Raw genomic sequence first — 15,617 nt, forward strand, 5'->3', positions numbered from 1 at the left:
GAAGTTCAATTTCTCTAGTGTCGATTTTTTATTTAAAAACCATATCTCGAGATGATTAATATGGGAAGCCGTTCAGGCCAAAAGTATTTTTTTATTTTTGCTATAGTATTTTATATTTTTCGTACTTACAAACTAATTTTAACAGTTTATGTACTTTTATTCCATGTTCACATTATTTTAATTGAAATAAGTTTGCATTTATTTGAGAATATTGTTTTATTTTTCGTCAAACCAGAATTATTTTAAGGATTATATATAATTGAAAGTCAAAATATATATTTTTTGTTAAAGTTTTTTATTTTATTTTTTAATTTAAAAAAAAAAAAATTTCAACTTTTTTTTTTTTCTTCCCAACTTTTTTTTTTGGCCAAGTCTGATGACCAGCGCCTGTCACGAGTACGTCGTGCTCGTGACAGGCATGTCCTTCGACATCCATTACGACGTGTTTCGGCGTCAAATACACCTTCTCATTACCTTCGAAATTGGTCACTCAAACATTATATTAGATCTCAAAACTGTTAATTTACGTGTGATAGTATCTGTTTTTTTCCAACAACCGCGACTTCAGCCGCGTACATACATGTGTACACCGTCACGTTAAGGTTATGACCGCATGTATGATGTATGTAGACTGTTCCGCCATACTTCTCTGGCAATGTTCCGCCATACTTCTCTGGCAATGTTCCGCCATACTTCTCAAATTTCTTTTCCAAGATAGGTCATTGTTACGACACCAGGCAACAGAAGCGAAATGATCTAAGCATCCCAAAATACAACAATAATTACGGTCAATTTAGCACAAAGTTCACTGGGGCCAAAATTTGGAACTCTATCCCTTCCCATATAAGAGACACTCGAAGTCGGAGTACATTCAAAGCTAATTTCAAAAGCCATCTTCTTAGCCAGTATTAGTTGATGTATACCATTTTGTTCTTTCTTTTAAGATTTGTCATTGTTTCCGAATTTAGTTAAATACTTCTCCGGATTTGTGTGATATGTATGTTTTTGTTTTGTTTTGTTTTGCTTTGTTGTTGTTGTTTTTGTTTTTTTCTCTGAGGACAAAACTCGATTAGTTGTTTCGTCAACTATTTTTGCCCTCATTAAAAATAAATAATAATAATAATAATTACATGATGTAGTACGTAGGACACGACACGATCCATGTGCAAAGGGTAATGGTAGTTAATCTAAAACAACTAAAGTTTGTTGCATCAATAACAATTACATTCATTATTGTGAAACTGACCAGAATTGAAATAAGATGGTACACTATAATGTGAGCGTGAGCAAAACAGCTTTAGGAACAAAAACGCGAGGAAAACGAACGCGTATTTCCAATGGGTCAGTCAGGTCAGGTACTACTTCTTGTGCGAGTGCACATGTTGACGTCGACCTGCTGTATTACATATCAACCTAAACCAGCTTCTATCGCCTTGTTATCATCATCATCATCGTCGTCGTCGTCGTCGTCGTCGTCGTCGTCGTCGTTGTTGTTGTTGTTGTTGTTGTTGTTGTTGTTGTTGTTGTTGTTGTAAAGATTCAGTTTACTTCATTGTACATTGTAGTATACATTCTCTCTGAGTACACATGCATATATCATGAAAAGTTAAGAACAACACGTCTACTAGACTGTCGACAGTCGCTCGCGCCTTTTTTTCCTACGTTTTATCTAAACTCCGGTCCGGCGCAACACTAGTATAATTGCAAATTGATTTCGAGGGCCGAATTGCTCGATCACTCGGGCCTTCGGCCCTCGATATCAGTTTGCGATTAGACTAGTGTTGTGCCGGATCGGAGTTTAGATAAAACGTAGGGGGAAAAAGGCGCGAGCGACTGTCGACAGTCTACACGTCTACGTATGTAATACAGCAGGTCGACGTCAACATGTGCGCTCGTACTAGAAGTACCTGACTGACCGTTTGGAAATACCTTTACCCGTTGCACATGGATCGTACGCGGCTGAAGTCGCGGTTGTTGGAAAAAACAGATACTATCACACGTAAATTAAGAGTTTTGAGATCTGATATAATGTTTGAGCGATCAATTTCGAAGGTAATAAGAACGTGTACGTAATGCCATGGATGTCAAAGGTCACGCCTCGTACTCGTGACAGGCGCCGGGTACAAGCACGACGTGTTCTGCACCGGCGCCTGTCAGCAGACTCGGCCAAAAAAAAAAAGTTGGGAAGAAAAAAAAAAAAGTTGAATTTTTTTTTTAATTAAAAGAATAAAATAAAATAACTTTAACAAAAAATATATTTTGACTTTCAATTATATATAATCCTTTAAAAAATTCTGGTTTGACGAAAAATAAAACAATATTTTCAAATAAATGAAAACTTATTTCAATTAAAATAATGTAACCATGGAATAAAAGTACATAAACGGTTAAAATTAGTTTGTAAGTACGAAAAATATAAAATACTACAGCTAAAATAAAAAAATACTTTTGGCCTGAACGGCTTCCCATAGATTAACGTTCAAGCCGTCTGCTACTTTACATACAGTGTCAGTTTAATTATCGTGATTTATCGAAAAAGTACAAAATAATTTGTTTAGTCAAAATTCGAACTTTTTTTCTCAAGACCACTGTTTCAATTTTCCACCGACAACACCCATGGTCTCAAAATGACTTCAAGTTTTCTATTTATCAGAGTACACAATCGCCATTGTCATATTCAGTAGCCGTTGTCAACAAAACAATCAGTACAACAGAGAATGTGACCGTGACAATAGCTTATACTGTGACTAGATTTATGTGTCGGCCACTCAGAAAAGATCAAAGTACAGCTCCTGAAGCAAATAAATCATTTCTTATTCGTCAATATATTTCCTCAAATCAAATGGCTTCGAGTCTACTGCATACTTTTGTTGGAGTGCAAAAACATATTGATAAATGCAATCCAATTTGAAAATTCTAAAATAACCGACATTCCTAGTCAAGACTCCTTTCAAGGAGGAAGTAAGATCATGGCCAAGTGTGATGTGCTGGTGTTTAAATTCTGTTCCTACATGTTAACATGCATGGCATTTTTTCGTTGGCAACCCGACTGCAATCAAAGGAACTCATTCAAGTGTCTGACGTTAATAAAGATTTCGTAGAAACTATAAATATATACTACCACAAGCTAAATCATTGCACTGCTGTAGTGGTCGGAAATACAATGTAAACTTTTCTGCATATGCATTCTAAACTTTCAAAAAGATCTTTAAAATTTAATAGCCACATTTTGGAAGGCAATTTTCAAATTGTTTGTATTATACAACTACATTTATTTTACTAAATAGCAAGACACTCACTAGTGCACGCTAGGCAGACAGGCAGGCAAGTAAACAAACAAACAAACAAACAAACAAACAAACAGAAAGACAGACAGACATAGTCTACTTAAGAGAAATGAACAAACACATACCCCCAGTAAAAGTAAGACATTTTTTGAAAATGTTGTACATTTCAGAGTCGATCCTCAGCTTCCCGAAATAGTCATTATGTATACAAATAATGGAAATACATACACGAGTTTTCTTTAATTGCTATTCAACTTACCTTCAATTAGACCTACACTTCATTCTTTCACAAACACGATGACGATACTTATAATTCCTAGTAATGTCATTAGCATCATAAGAAGTGTGTCATCATTGACACATTGTCTGTACAACTGCGTATAGGTAGTGTCGTTTAAACGAGCAAGTGTTCAATATTTGTAAAGTATCAAAGTTTGATATTTTAAAAAAGCGATACATTTTGGATTTCATTATTTTTCGATCATATTCAGGAACTATATAGTGGATAAGGAATAAAAGAAATACCTCAACGAGAAACAAATATGGGAATATATGAATATTTTTTATTCAAGGTACAAGAAAAGTGTACAATAGAGATAGTCATTCTTCACTTCGCATTGTCCGTCACGCCTCTGGGTCAATGTCGGTGACTGTTAAAGTACTGTCAGATTCTATTTGAAGAGAATTTAAAATTTAAAATCCAATATGCCATACGAGACCTCCCTTTTGTAGATTCACATAGACCAATTAGTTCATGGCAATATGCAAAATTTGTGAGAAATAAGAATTCAAACACTTCCATCATGTACTACGCCAAAGGGTTGGTGATGAAATGTTCAGGAAAATAGGCTTGACATAGCTTAGAATGGATGACGATACTTCTGAGAATTGTGGTTGCGATGGTGATGGCGACGGTGATGGTGATGGCGACGGTGATGGTGGTGGTGATGGTGATGGTGGTGGTGGTGGTGGTGGTGGTGGTGGTGGTGGTGGTGGTGGTGGTGATGGAGATGGCGTTGGTGCTGGTGTTGGCGTTGGTGATTGTGTAGGCGTTGGTGAGGGTGATGGTGAGGGTGACGGTTGGGATTGAGATGGATAAAATCATATTCTATCCTTGAGGAGAAGCGTTGTAAACCATTTGAGCTTGACGAATATATCCTGAATTGGAGACAACAGTAGGCTAAAATGTCTTGACTTTTAATTTTCTGTGTGGAAAACAATAGTTTATGGTTACATTCTGAAATCAATTACGTACTTCAGTAATGACAATCAGTAATCTGACAATTATAAAATGTACAGTACAGTACAGTAATTATAACTATCATTACAATTTAACGTATACATACGGAGGATGTGTCTCCTTGTTGTTCTGGTTCCACCATCAGACTTAGAAGAACAGCAATACACACAGGTGACAGTACAGATGATAATTAATATGATAAAACCAATGATACCAAATGAAATACGAACGATGTTGTTCACCCTGTGACAAAGCATACACAGATTTCCTAAACTGTAATCCCCTATTGCTTGTTAATGATTAATTATTACTGGACCATCAATTTTGTTTTTATGTATACATGTGGTCATTAACTGGCAATTTGCACTGATTGGTGTACATCTTGACTAATTCAATAACATAAATAACATTGAATTATTCTAATGCAGCTATTCAAGTGTGATTTCGCTCGAATGTTTATTCCGAAATATATATATATTTGTGTGTGTATGTGTGTATGTGTGTGTGTGTGTGTGTGTGTGTGTGTGTGTGTGTGTGTGTGTGTGTGTTTGCATATGTGTAAGACATTTTAAAAACAAACCCTAGGTCAAGAATATCGTCATATCCTGTATTGGTGTATCCAGTGTAGGACCATGTCGAAAAGTCACAGCAATACTTTGTTGACGTAGATTTAGTACCACAACAATAGTATTCACCACTCCAATCAGTTGAGGTGGGACAGTTGAAGCTAGCTACATAGGTCTGAGAGGAATCATAATACCCACTACAGTACTCTCCATCTACCACAGTAACTGTCATATAAATTGAACAGTCAGGTTATTAATATCATTTCAGCATCTTCCTATTCTTAAAAGAACACTAGCATAAATGTACAAGTACGTTTTGTGTACGTTTGTTGGGAAACCTTCAAGTTCGAAAGTAGCCAACATTCCTATAGATCCTTGCTCCCCTTTCACTGATATAAGCGCCCTCACTTATTTGAATTCCTTCTCGTCGTGCCCAATAAATCCGCTATCTTGATAAACAACGATAAGAAGTCTTCGTCATCTTGATCAATGTCGTTTCATATTTCCAGTACCCGAGGAAATACCGATGCTGTTGGACTTCCTTTATCATAGTTTCAGTGTTTCAGGACAAAAATGTAAATTATGCCGATAGGGAAATTTCCCATAGAACGAGAATGGCTGAAGGTCCTGAATTCACGGTGAGTACTGGTTTAGTGTGGAAATTTTATCAGTGATAGTGGGATTATTACCGAAAACAAAGGTTTTTATAATTAAACATTTTTGGTCAGCGCCGAGGACATTTTATCTTACCTGTTAAGTTCTTAGTAAGACAGAAGAGTTGAAAATCGTCATGGACTGACCGTGTCACTTTCATTTATGTTTTCCTTCCGATCAATTAAATCTTAAAATTTCCCTATCTCAGTGATTGATATCAGAGCAAAAATAGAAGGCTCGATTTTTTTTCTTTACAGTTTTCATCAAATTACTGTACTTGACTTGTACTTGTCTTTTCTTTTGTATATACGTTTGGTACTGCCTCCTCCTCTAATTCGGGAAAATATTGATACCAGAAATACATTTACATAATTTATACATAAAAGAGAACGCACAGAACAAGTGCATTCGTGGCGTGAAATACGGTAAATAAAACGAAAACCTGTCTTCCATTTGATCAAATTTCATTTCAATTATTTTGAAGTTCATGATACCAATTTTGGTAACAATACGATATGATATAGAAAGAATTAATTTCTTATTTCAATGTCAAATACTTCTTATATCGTCGATATCATGACACGAATATACAAAGAAGAAAAGTCACAGTCGTGGTGCATTCAGAACAACTCGTAAGAGTGCAAACATCAGTCATCTCGAATAATATGAGGTACGTATATGTGACCTACCTTGCAGGGAAAGAACAGTAAAACAGTACATATTTAGTATTATCCGAATGATAACATCCATAATAGAAGGACTTGTAACCACTGCAATAATCATTCACCCGAGTATTCTCTATAATAGCCACTTCGAATATACTGTAATCTCTGATGAATAGAGTCTAATTCTTTGTTATCAGTAAAACTCGATGAAGTATGACAAACATACAGCTTTATTAAAACGATCAATAGTGCTTGTCAAAAAAGGCTTGGCTCCTAAGGCAGTGTTTCAAACATTTCTATGCGTTCTATCGATCCACAGTTGTGATGTCTGTAAAATCAGAATATGACTTTAAGTTATATTATCGACACTATTTTAAGTAGGTCACGTATGTAATCACAATTACCAGTAGAACCAGGATCGTCGTTGAAATCGATGTGACGAAAAAGTAATAAAGTTCAGTGGTCGTCCGATGCGCATGTGCACTGCCAGTGATTTTCGGTTTGTCCACAGGGGCTTGGAATTAGCCAAATTTGTTTACAAATAGTTGTTTTTTTATGTTTATTGTTTAATTTCTTTCTTTACAAAAGTTGTATTTTTGTTTAATTTTTTCTAAATCAAGTTCGACTTGTTCTATTGTTGGTTTTAATAGACCAGCTTTACAATGACTACTTATTAATTATTTATAAGTTTGTTCTACTGAGCAATAACTTTAAAATCTCTCTCTCTCTCTCTCTCTCTCTCTCTCTCTCTCTCTCTCTCTCTCTCTCTCTCTCTCTCTCTCTCTCTCTCTCTATACATCTCTCTCTAATCGAGATGGTCGTAGCACGTATAGAGACTAAACTATACCCTTTGCGACCAATCAGTTTGAGTGCGTATTTTCAAACTTTCTTCACTATGATAGTATCACAAGCGGTTTAGTGTAGAGCGAAGCAAAATCACAGACCGTGGTATAGATAGGCTAAAGCATGTTTCAACTTCATATTCTATTTAATGACTATAGGTGTCAACTTTCTATAACCTTTGCCAGGGATTTAAAGTAGTTGATAGACTCGATGTTATAGGTCACTTTACAACTATCAATGATCTTAGGCTTAGCTTCTCAGTTCGGTGAATACGACGTCGAGTGACGTGGTTCAAACCGAAATACGAAATTTACTGTAGCACATCATAGGTACCTATGCTGCATTCACACCGCTTACACATCACCTTTGTTTCTTTAGCCCACGACGCGCCTCAGAGAGGTCGAGATACACGTAATGCAGGTGTTATTTATCAACTTGTTGCGAATCGTTTACAGGCTAGACGTCGTACCATCCTTGAACCGTGACAGTGGGCTATTTTAGGATTTCGACATTCTTTTAGAGCTGATGAATTCGGCATAGACTGAATATACTACAAACATATCAAGTGGTTCTGCTTTACGTTGTTAACTAAACACAGACAACATTGGGACGCCGAAATGTTTACTCTTTTTATGTTTATAATTTTTTGATATTTGAGTTTATACATATGTTAACGTCTGCTGTGATTACTCGAGCTTTTGAGTTCTGTCCAGATTAGAGCAATGAAAAAACAACTAATGCAACTGCAAAAGTCATTGGGTAGTTGGCTCTCTCTCTCTCTCTCTCTCTCTCTCTCTCTCTCTCTCTCTCTCTCTCTCTCTCTCTCTCTCTCTCTCTCTCTCTCTCTCTCTCTCTCACTCACTCACTCACTCACTCACTCACTCACTCACTCACTCACTCACTCACTCACTCACTCACTCACTCAGAGGGAGACCGAAGATGTCTCTTAAACGCAAAATACATTTAACAATGTATGTGTTACTCTCAATACATTCACTTGTTACAGCATGGACAGAAAAAAATCTGAGTCGGTCGTTACATCACCCATTTACTATTATTATTAGTTGACTTTATTTAAACTCGATAGACTGTTGAGCCAGAGGCTCTTCGCACACAGTGTCGAGATAAAAAATATACAATATATACATTAAAACGGCATTTGAACGGCACACTTGTGCAATGCAGGATAGGACTGGGTAAAGAAATATATCCTGAAGGCTCTCAGGTCATTCATAGACAGCGAATGGTTTCCTTGGCTCTCTATGGTTAATTACATCACAATATCAAGAGAAGCCCTGTTTTGAAAACTAGTCAATTTACCATGCATCACCGAACAATGGATAAAATGTAAATATGCTGTAAATATAGTTTGATAAAATTTTGTAATTTTATTTGTCTTCTTGTGTTAATACATTGTATCTCTAACTATATATCGAAAAGGTGTCATTCATAAAATACGCCATATATTGGTTATATGTATATTCAAATCAAGAAAACGGTCAGTTATATTGATTACTACGTGGTCGACGTCTGTATGAATGGTAACACTTAGATTTGGCTACCAAGACACGTATGTATAGTTATATACAATTTTACTAATTGAAATCATAAGATATTTCACGCGAGGCAATGCAAAAACAGAACATTCCAACACTTTCATACTAGGCATAGGGATTGGTTGTGTTTTGGTCTGGAGGATAAACTGGATCGTCAATCTTGTGTGGATACTGTGGTGGTTGTGATGGATACGCATTATATCCAGGAGGAGAAGTGTTGTAACCCATTTGTCCTTGTGGAGCATGTGCCGAATAGGAGACAACAGTAGGTTGGACTGCTGGAGCTTCTGTGTGGAAAGTATATAATCTCTTTTTGTTACTATTTAGATTCTAAAAGTGAACATTCAGTTACAAGAGAAATCCAAGCTCAGTTATTGTGGCTACTTGCAATATAATATATTCTGTATCAAACCCATTACATTGTTTTATTTTCGAACATTTTTGTTTTGTTGTTGATATTACTGTTATTCATAGAAAGTTGAACAGCTATGGTTGTCAAATGACGCCTCTGTATCATACTGATGGTTATTCGCCTCGTGATATATGCGTTGATTGATCATGACCTCAGATGACCAAGACTTTTATTTTGGTTGTCAGAGCTTTAACATTGTGGAACAAAGCCTACGGCGTTTCTGTTGTACGATCGCCTTAGGTCAAGACCCTTGCTGTTATCTCACAAGGAACTACAAAATTGAAATGTTTTTATGTGCTTCATACAATGAGCATTGGTGCATTTTAACACGGTTCTGAGAATGGTAAAAGTAATGTTCTTTGTACTCTTTTATCTGTCGTTTCTTTACTTTTGTTCAGATCTTTGTTAGACGTGGTTCAAGCACTGTAAACAAACGTCTGAGGTTACAACAAAAGAGAGCCAGGGGAGTGAATTCGTAATGACTACATGCTGTATACTTACGGACAACGTGAGTTGTTGTTGTTCTGGTACCTCCACTCGATTTGGCACAGCAACAGACACAGATAACAATACTGACCACAAGAAGTACGATTAAACCAATAACACCAAACACACTGCCAATGATAACGCTTACTCTGGAACAAAAGAATACACCATAATACGGCCAGTGAAATATATATTCCCGGTGTTCGTAATGAGAGTGTAATTTGAGGATTCCTTCCACCTAACTATGGTCTTCATTTAACCAGTTTTGTTACAAACATTAAAAGTTAAATTTAAATGAATTTCACTATACGATCACTGTTGGGGATCCCACAATATTTGAGTTCGTCTAAATTACTGACTTAATTTCAGAGAATGTATTTGTTTGCTTGAAGTAAAAAAAATGTGTTTTTGAAACAGCCTAACAAACGATGTTAACATCTATATTCATTTAAGACCACCTTGATAAGGAAATACGCCTTGTGCCTTGGTCTAAAATCATGCCTACAATATTACTATCGTAAGTACGTGGTGTCGAATTTCTAGATATTTCAAACTGACTGACCCTACTCCAACAGCAGTCTCGTATCCATCGTAGTCAGAACCCCAGTTAAAGTCATCGTCCGAGTCATAGCCACTGTATAACCAGGTTGAGTAGTCACAGCAATATTTCCATGTAGATGTACCACAGCAGTAGTATTCATCATTCCAATCTGCCCAAGTAGGACAGCTGAATCCATAGTTGTAGCTACCATATGAATCATAGTATCCATTGCAGTAGTCCCCATTAACAGCTAGAATAAATATGAGTGGGCCATGACAGACACTCATGGACAGGTGTAAATTGTATTCAATTCCAAAAAGTGATACGGATCTGCTTACACTTTCAAATTATGAATCCAATGAATTAAGAACTGGCAAATTTTAATTGTCTTGAACTTTTCGGAATGTTGAACTAAAATTGGCAAATCGGCAGATGTCATAATTACTGGGTGTCGTTTTATTGCTATTTCAAACATTACTATAAAACTGTAGCATTACAGTAGCAGCAGCATAGTATCACATGCATTAAGCTTAGTCAGAAAATGGTTTCTGTATCATGTCCTAAAAACATAGGCCGCTACTCAAGCGGAAACTAATACATAAATAATTGATCTGAATCGGATAATTTATACATTTGTCACGTCATTGAAAGCAAGTAACATTACCCAATATCAACATGCTACGTTGCTATTTATACGGTCATTGATTTTAAACTATAATAACGAACTAGATAGAGAAAAGCATAAAGTCGATAAGATACATACTTCGATCAAACAAGAGAAGTGGTGTTTTGACTATTTTTTAAAAAGTAGTTGCTTCATTTAGATAAATCACACATCTTTTCGCGTAGAGTGAAAGTGTTTAATTTGCAACCATTCAATACATATTGTACTACACTATAAGGTTTCCGGTCCCTTCAGGAATATTTGTAGAAAGTTGTCTTGTTGCTGAGAAACATTGTATTGTGACACTTTATTATTGTCGATCATATTTACAATCGTAAATGTCATATGTTCGTTTCTAGGATTGTATATGAATCTGTGTATATCAACGTAAAATGTTGCTTGACATTTCTTATACTACAATTTTCACAGAATGCAAGCAAACCATACGTTGACGACAATTGACTAGTTCACCACTAACGTCGACAACAAGGAAAGTTCGCGTATAACTGGCAAAGTGCGCCGACAGCTGAGTTTCAGCAAGTACGGGTGAACATTATGCATGGAGGTAAATATTGATATATATGTATATCTACTTTCTGTATGGTAATGGTAATGGTAAACTAGCTTTCATCTGACGTCACAGTCGTCCCAGTAAACAGGTGTTCATGTTCCTACAGGTGTTCCCAGACGTTCTTTTTCCTGATCATATGAAAACTTGAAGGGAAATATACCTTTCCGGACACACGAGTTATACTTTGCTATAAGCTTACCTGTTAAAATGAGCACCCAGGTGCAACACATACGCACTAGCAAGTTCATGTTGGAAGCCATTTCTTACTTGCCGTATTCGACTCTGCGTCACTCCTAGATGAAAACGAGGTACATGGTATATGAATCAACAAACGGACTGCTTAGCAACTTTTGTTTGGAAATGTTCAACTAGAGTTAACATTTCACCTTTGAACAATAGCACTCCGTATTTGAGTGAGTTCCGCGTATTTTGCTCGATATAAAGATTTCTGAATCCGATACCGCCTGCGGATCATAAGATTACCCACAGTACTTTTAGTCCATTCAATTAATTTCAGCTGAAACCAGTAATCGTACCCCACCACTTTTAACCCTCTGGTAGCAGAAGACTAATTTGTATACGTTTTAATATGCATATCATGTACAGGAGTTTAAAAGATGTGGTGAACAATTTCTGTAACACAATTGCAAGTTATTGTACACAAGACTCTGAGTAAGAAAATCGTCAGAGCTTTTAGAAATCTGGTGGTGGTGGTGGTGGTGGTGGTGGTGGTGGTGGTGGTGGTGGTGGTGGTGGTGGTGGTGGTGGTGGTGGTGGTGGTGGTGGTGGTGAGGAGGAGGAGGAGGAGGAGGAGGAGGAGGAGTTGAGAGAAATGCTAGAAATTGTTGTTGTTTGTCATTACGGTAAAATGTAGTTGCAATCGATTATTCATCAAAGAACTAAATAACCTCGAAGGTTTGGCGCATTACAGTCCAACCAGTCATTAAAGTCATACCACACACATTATTAATGTCATACAAAACGTTATTCAAGTCATACCACATACACTATTCAAGTCAGACCTCACATACTATTCACGTCATACCACATACCCTATTGAAATGATACACTATTTAAGTCATACCACACACACACTACTCACGTCATACCATCCACACTATTCAAGAAATACCATCCACCTTATTCAAGTCATACCACATACACTATTCAAGTCATACCACATGCACTATTCAAGTCATACCACGCACGTTATTCAAGACATACTAGTACGATCCACATTTTTCGAGTCATACCACGCACACCATTCACGTCATACCATCCACCTTATTCAAGACATACCATCCTCATTATTTAAGACATACCATCCTCATTATTTAACTGAGACATACCATATACATACAACGAGCGTTATCCAAGTGGTATAAACCATACACACTATTCAACTACAAATTAAAAGTGAACAGAATAACTGCGTGTTCCAACTCACTGGCAGTTTTATTTTTGACAAAACTCACAAGCTATTAAAATAAAACTAGTATGTTTGGTTGTATAGTAAAAGACAAATGCAACAATTAAGCTCTATGTGGTTCAAGGTAAATATAAAACACAATGCTTCATTATTGCCCATAGTAGACCTGTTTGAATGGACGGCCTCTTAGTGATAAATCACAGAAGTTTGACAACATTACACATCATAATATATGTATATACACTGTAAATATAGCATCCAACGTTTGCATAATAAGTAATAAACACTCAGAACACTGTGAATTGAACAATGGAAATTACATGGATTAATTGGAAGTGTTAGTAAACATCAGGAGTATAGCTCCTTTTTTAACGAATCATGAATTTTTACTACTTATATAAATAAAATATCATCAAGAAAAAATATCTCAACTTACACTTTAAAGTCTAGTATAAAAGGTTGAACTTAAGTTTGAAATTTATCCTAGAACGAGACTGTATAACAAACACAAGTTTATAATGTTCTCCCGTTGATAATTATGGCACTCGACAGCTGTAATTTCATGGTCTCTTTAACAAAACTCCTGAAAATTCACTTTCTTTGAAGGAAAGAGTGTTCTTTTTTTAAATGAGTATATGGAGATTACGAAAACACGAACTCCTTTCAAGATGTATGGCACATGTACAAACGTCCGAAATTTGGGCAATGTGTCCCTGACCCATTGATGTTACGTGACCCATGATTGAAGGTGCCCGAAATTCGTCATTACCATTAATGCCCCCCTGGACATTGTGTCAAATCCAAAGTATTGGGCAGAAGGTCATGTGCTACACAAGTATAAATGCTCAGCTTTCGCAATGTGATCTAATGTATATGTTTGACTGGTCACTATAGAAACGAATGTCATTCCTCTCAGGGTTTTTTAATTCAATTTCCTGATACTAATATGCCGTCAACTATCTCATATGTAGATTTTGTAAGTTTGAAGGCAGGTACTTTGTATGTAACATACAGTATAGACAATGAAGAAAAAACCAACACAACAGTGTACAGTATTCAAGTCATAACACAGTTACCTGCACACCATAGCGCTGTCGCTTTACAAAATAACTTTAGACCTGTATGGAGTTCTTCTGGTTGTGAGACCAGGATGACTTTTCGAATAACTGTAATATTATGTGCGTGAAAGAAATCCCACAGAAAAGTGAACAGAGATTTGCCGCTCAAATGGATTACTCTTTACGAAAATCCCTAAACATGTGCACCTGTTCCATGCTTATGAAATGTGAAATATATCTCAAAAATGCATACAAATTTCGCCACCGAGCGTCTAGCAGATCATCTATGGTCGCTCGACCTCGAAAATCAATGTTAGTGCTCTAGTGGCTATATCCTTATTCGTTGTCCCTCTTTCGCCGAAAAAATACTCATTTAGAAATGGGTAGATGTTTTTTTAAATTGGGGCGGTACCCTGTGTAAAATTTATCCTCGAATTACCCACCACTCCCCGCTCCAACTGTTATATATATATATATATATATATATATATATATATATATATATATATATATATATATATATATATATATATATATATATATATATATATATATTAATACTTGGCTTGCTGAGGATATCCTGGCTGAGCAGGGTATGCTGGTTGAGCAGGTACTGCACCGGGAGGGTAAGCTGGATCATCATAGTTGGAGGGCGCAGGGGGCAGATTTTGATATGTTGGAGCGCCGCCAGACGGTGGGTACGATGCTGGTTGCGGTGGTGGTGGATGACTATGGCCACCATAGGGTGGAGGTGGCTGGTTGTACGCTGGCGCAGCTGTTTGTGTTACTGTTTGTGATATGGTTGATACTGGAGCCATGGCTACTGTGTCTGTGAAGTGAAATAAACAAATAATGTAATCGAGATGACATGTGATTGTATGTATATACGTAGTAGGCCTATATGTTAATAATGGGACGACTGAAATTATGTTTGAAAATAGATAACATTGGAAACTGCGCCAGTGAGATTCTACTTTGATACAATATAGCATATTGCCCAATGGCACTTATAATCACCGAGTGATATCACTGATTTCATCACATTTGTAATATTAATGTCCATAGACATATTCGTATGCAAACATTTTCCAGTCTTTTAGGATGCCGCCTTTAAAATATATATCGTCTACTTATTCTTCCTCTCCCTCCTCTTTGTTGTTGTTGTTGTTGTTGTTGTTGTTGTCGTTGTTGTTGTTGTTGTTGTTGTTGTTGTTGTTGTTGTTGTTGTTGTTGTTGTTGTTCTTATTGTTATTACTATTATTATTATCATACCCGATTACTCCAAGATTTCATATCTACGATTAATTTGCATGAAGGTAACTTTGAAATTATCCATGGCATATAGCACAATAAAAATTTAAAGTACAGATAATGTAAATTCTTACCACTTCGAACAACAGTGGTTCCTCTGGATGATGATTTTCCGACGACAAATACACAGACAACAATAATTACAGAAACGAAGACGATTAAACCAACTATACCAAAGACAATACCAAGGACAATACTTATCCTGCAATATAGAATAATAATAAAGTCATTACTATTCAATAACAAAATGTTTTGTTTTTTTCAAGGTCGAAATATTCTTGAAGATGAACTGCATGTTTTGTTATTCTGTTCTTTATACCAGTCTCTTAGAAAG

At 36.3% G+C, this 15,617-nt stretch overlaps 1 protein-coding gene across 1 annotated transcript; it reads right to left on the reverse strand.

The window, feature by feature from the left end:
* Positions 1-8,311: 8,311 nt before the first annotated feature.
* Positions 8,312-11,813, reverse strand: LOC144453347 (uncharacterized). The gene is made up of 4 exons (XM_078144617.1): positions 11,685-11,813; positions 10,272-10,500; positions 9,725-9,858; positions 8,312-9,098 (listed from the first exon to the last, which is right to left on the reverse strand). Exons 1-4 carry the CDS (start codon positions 11,743-11,745, stop codon positions 8,917-8,919), a joined length of 606 nt encoding a protein of 201 aa, XP_078000743.1. The 5' UTR covers positions 11,746-11,813; the 3' UTR covers positions 8,312-8,916.
* Between the last annotated feature and the right edge of the window lie 3,804 nt (positions 11,814-15,617).

Source organism: Glandiceps talaboti, chromosome 2, assembly GCF_964340395.1.
Source record: "Glandiceps talaboti chromosome 2, keGlaTala1.1, whole genome shotgun sequence".
Classification (NCBI taxonomy): Eukaryota; Metazoa; Hemichordata; class Enteropneusta; family Spengelidae; genus Glandiceps; species Glandiceps talaboti.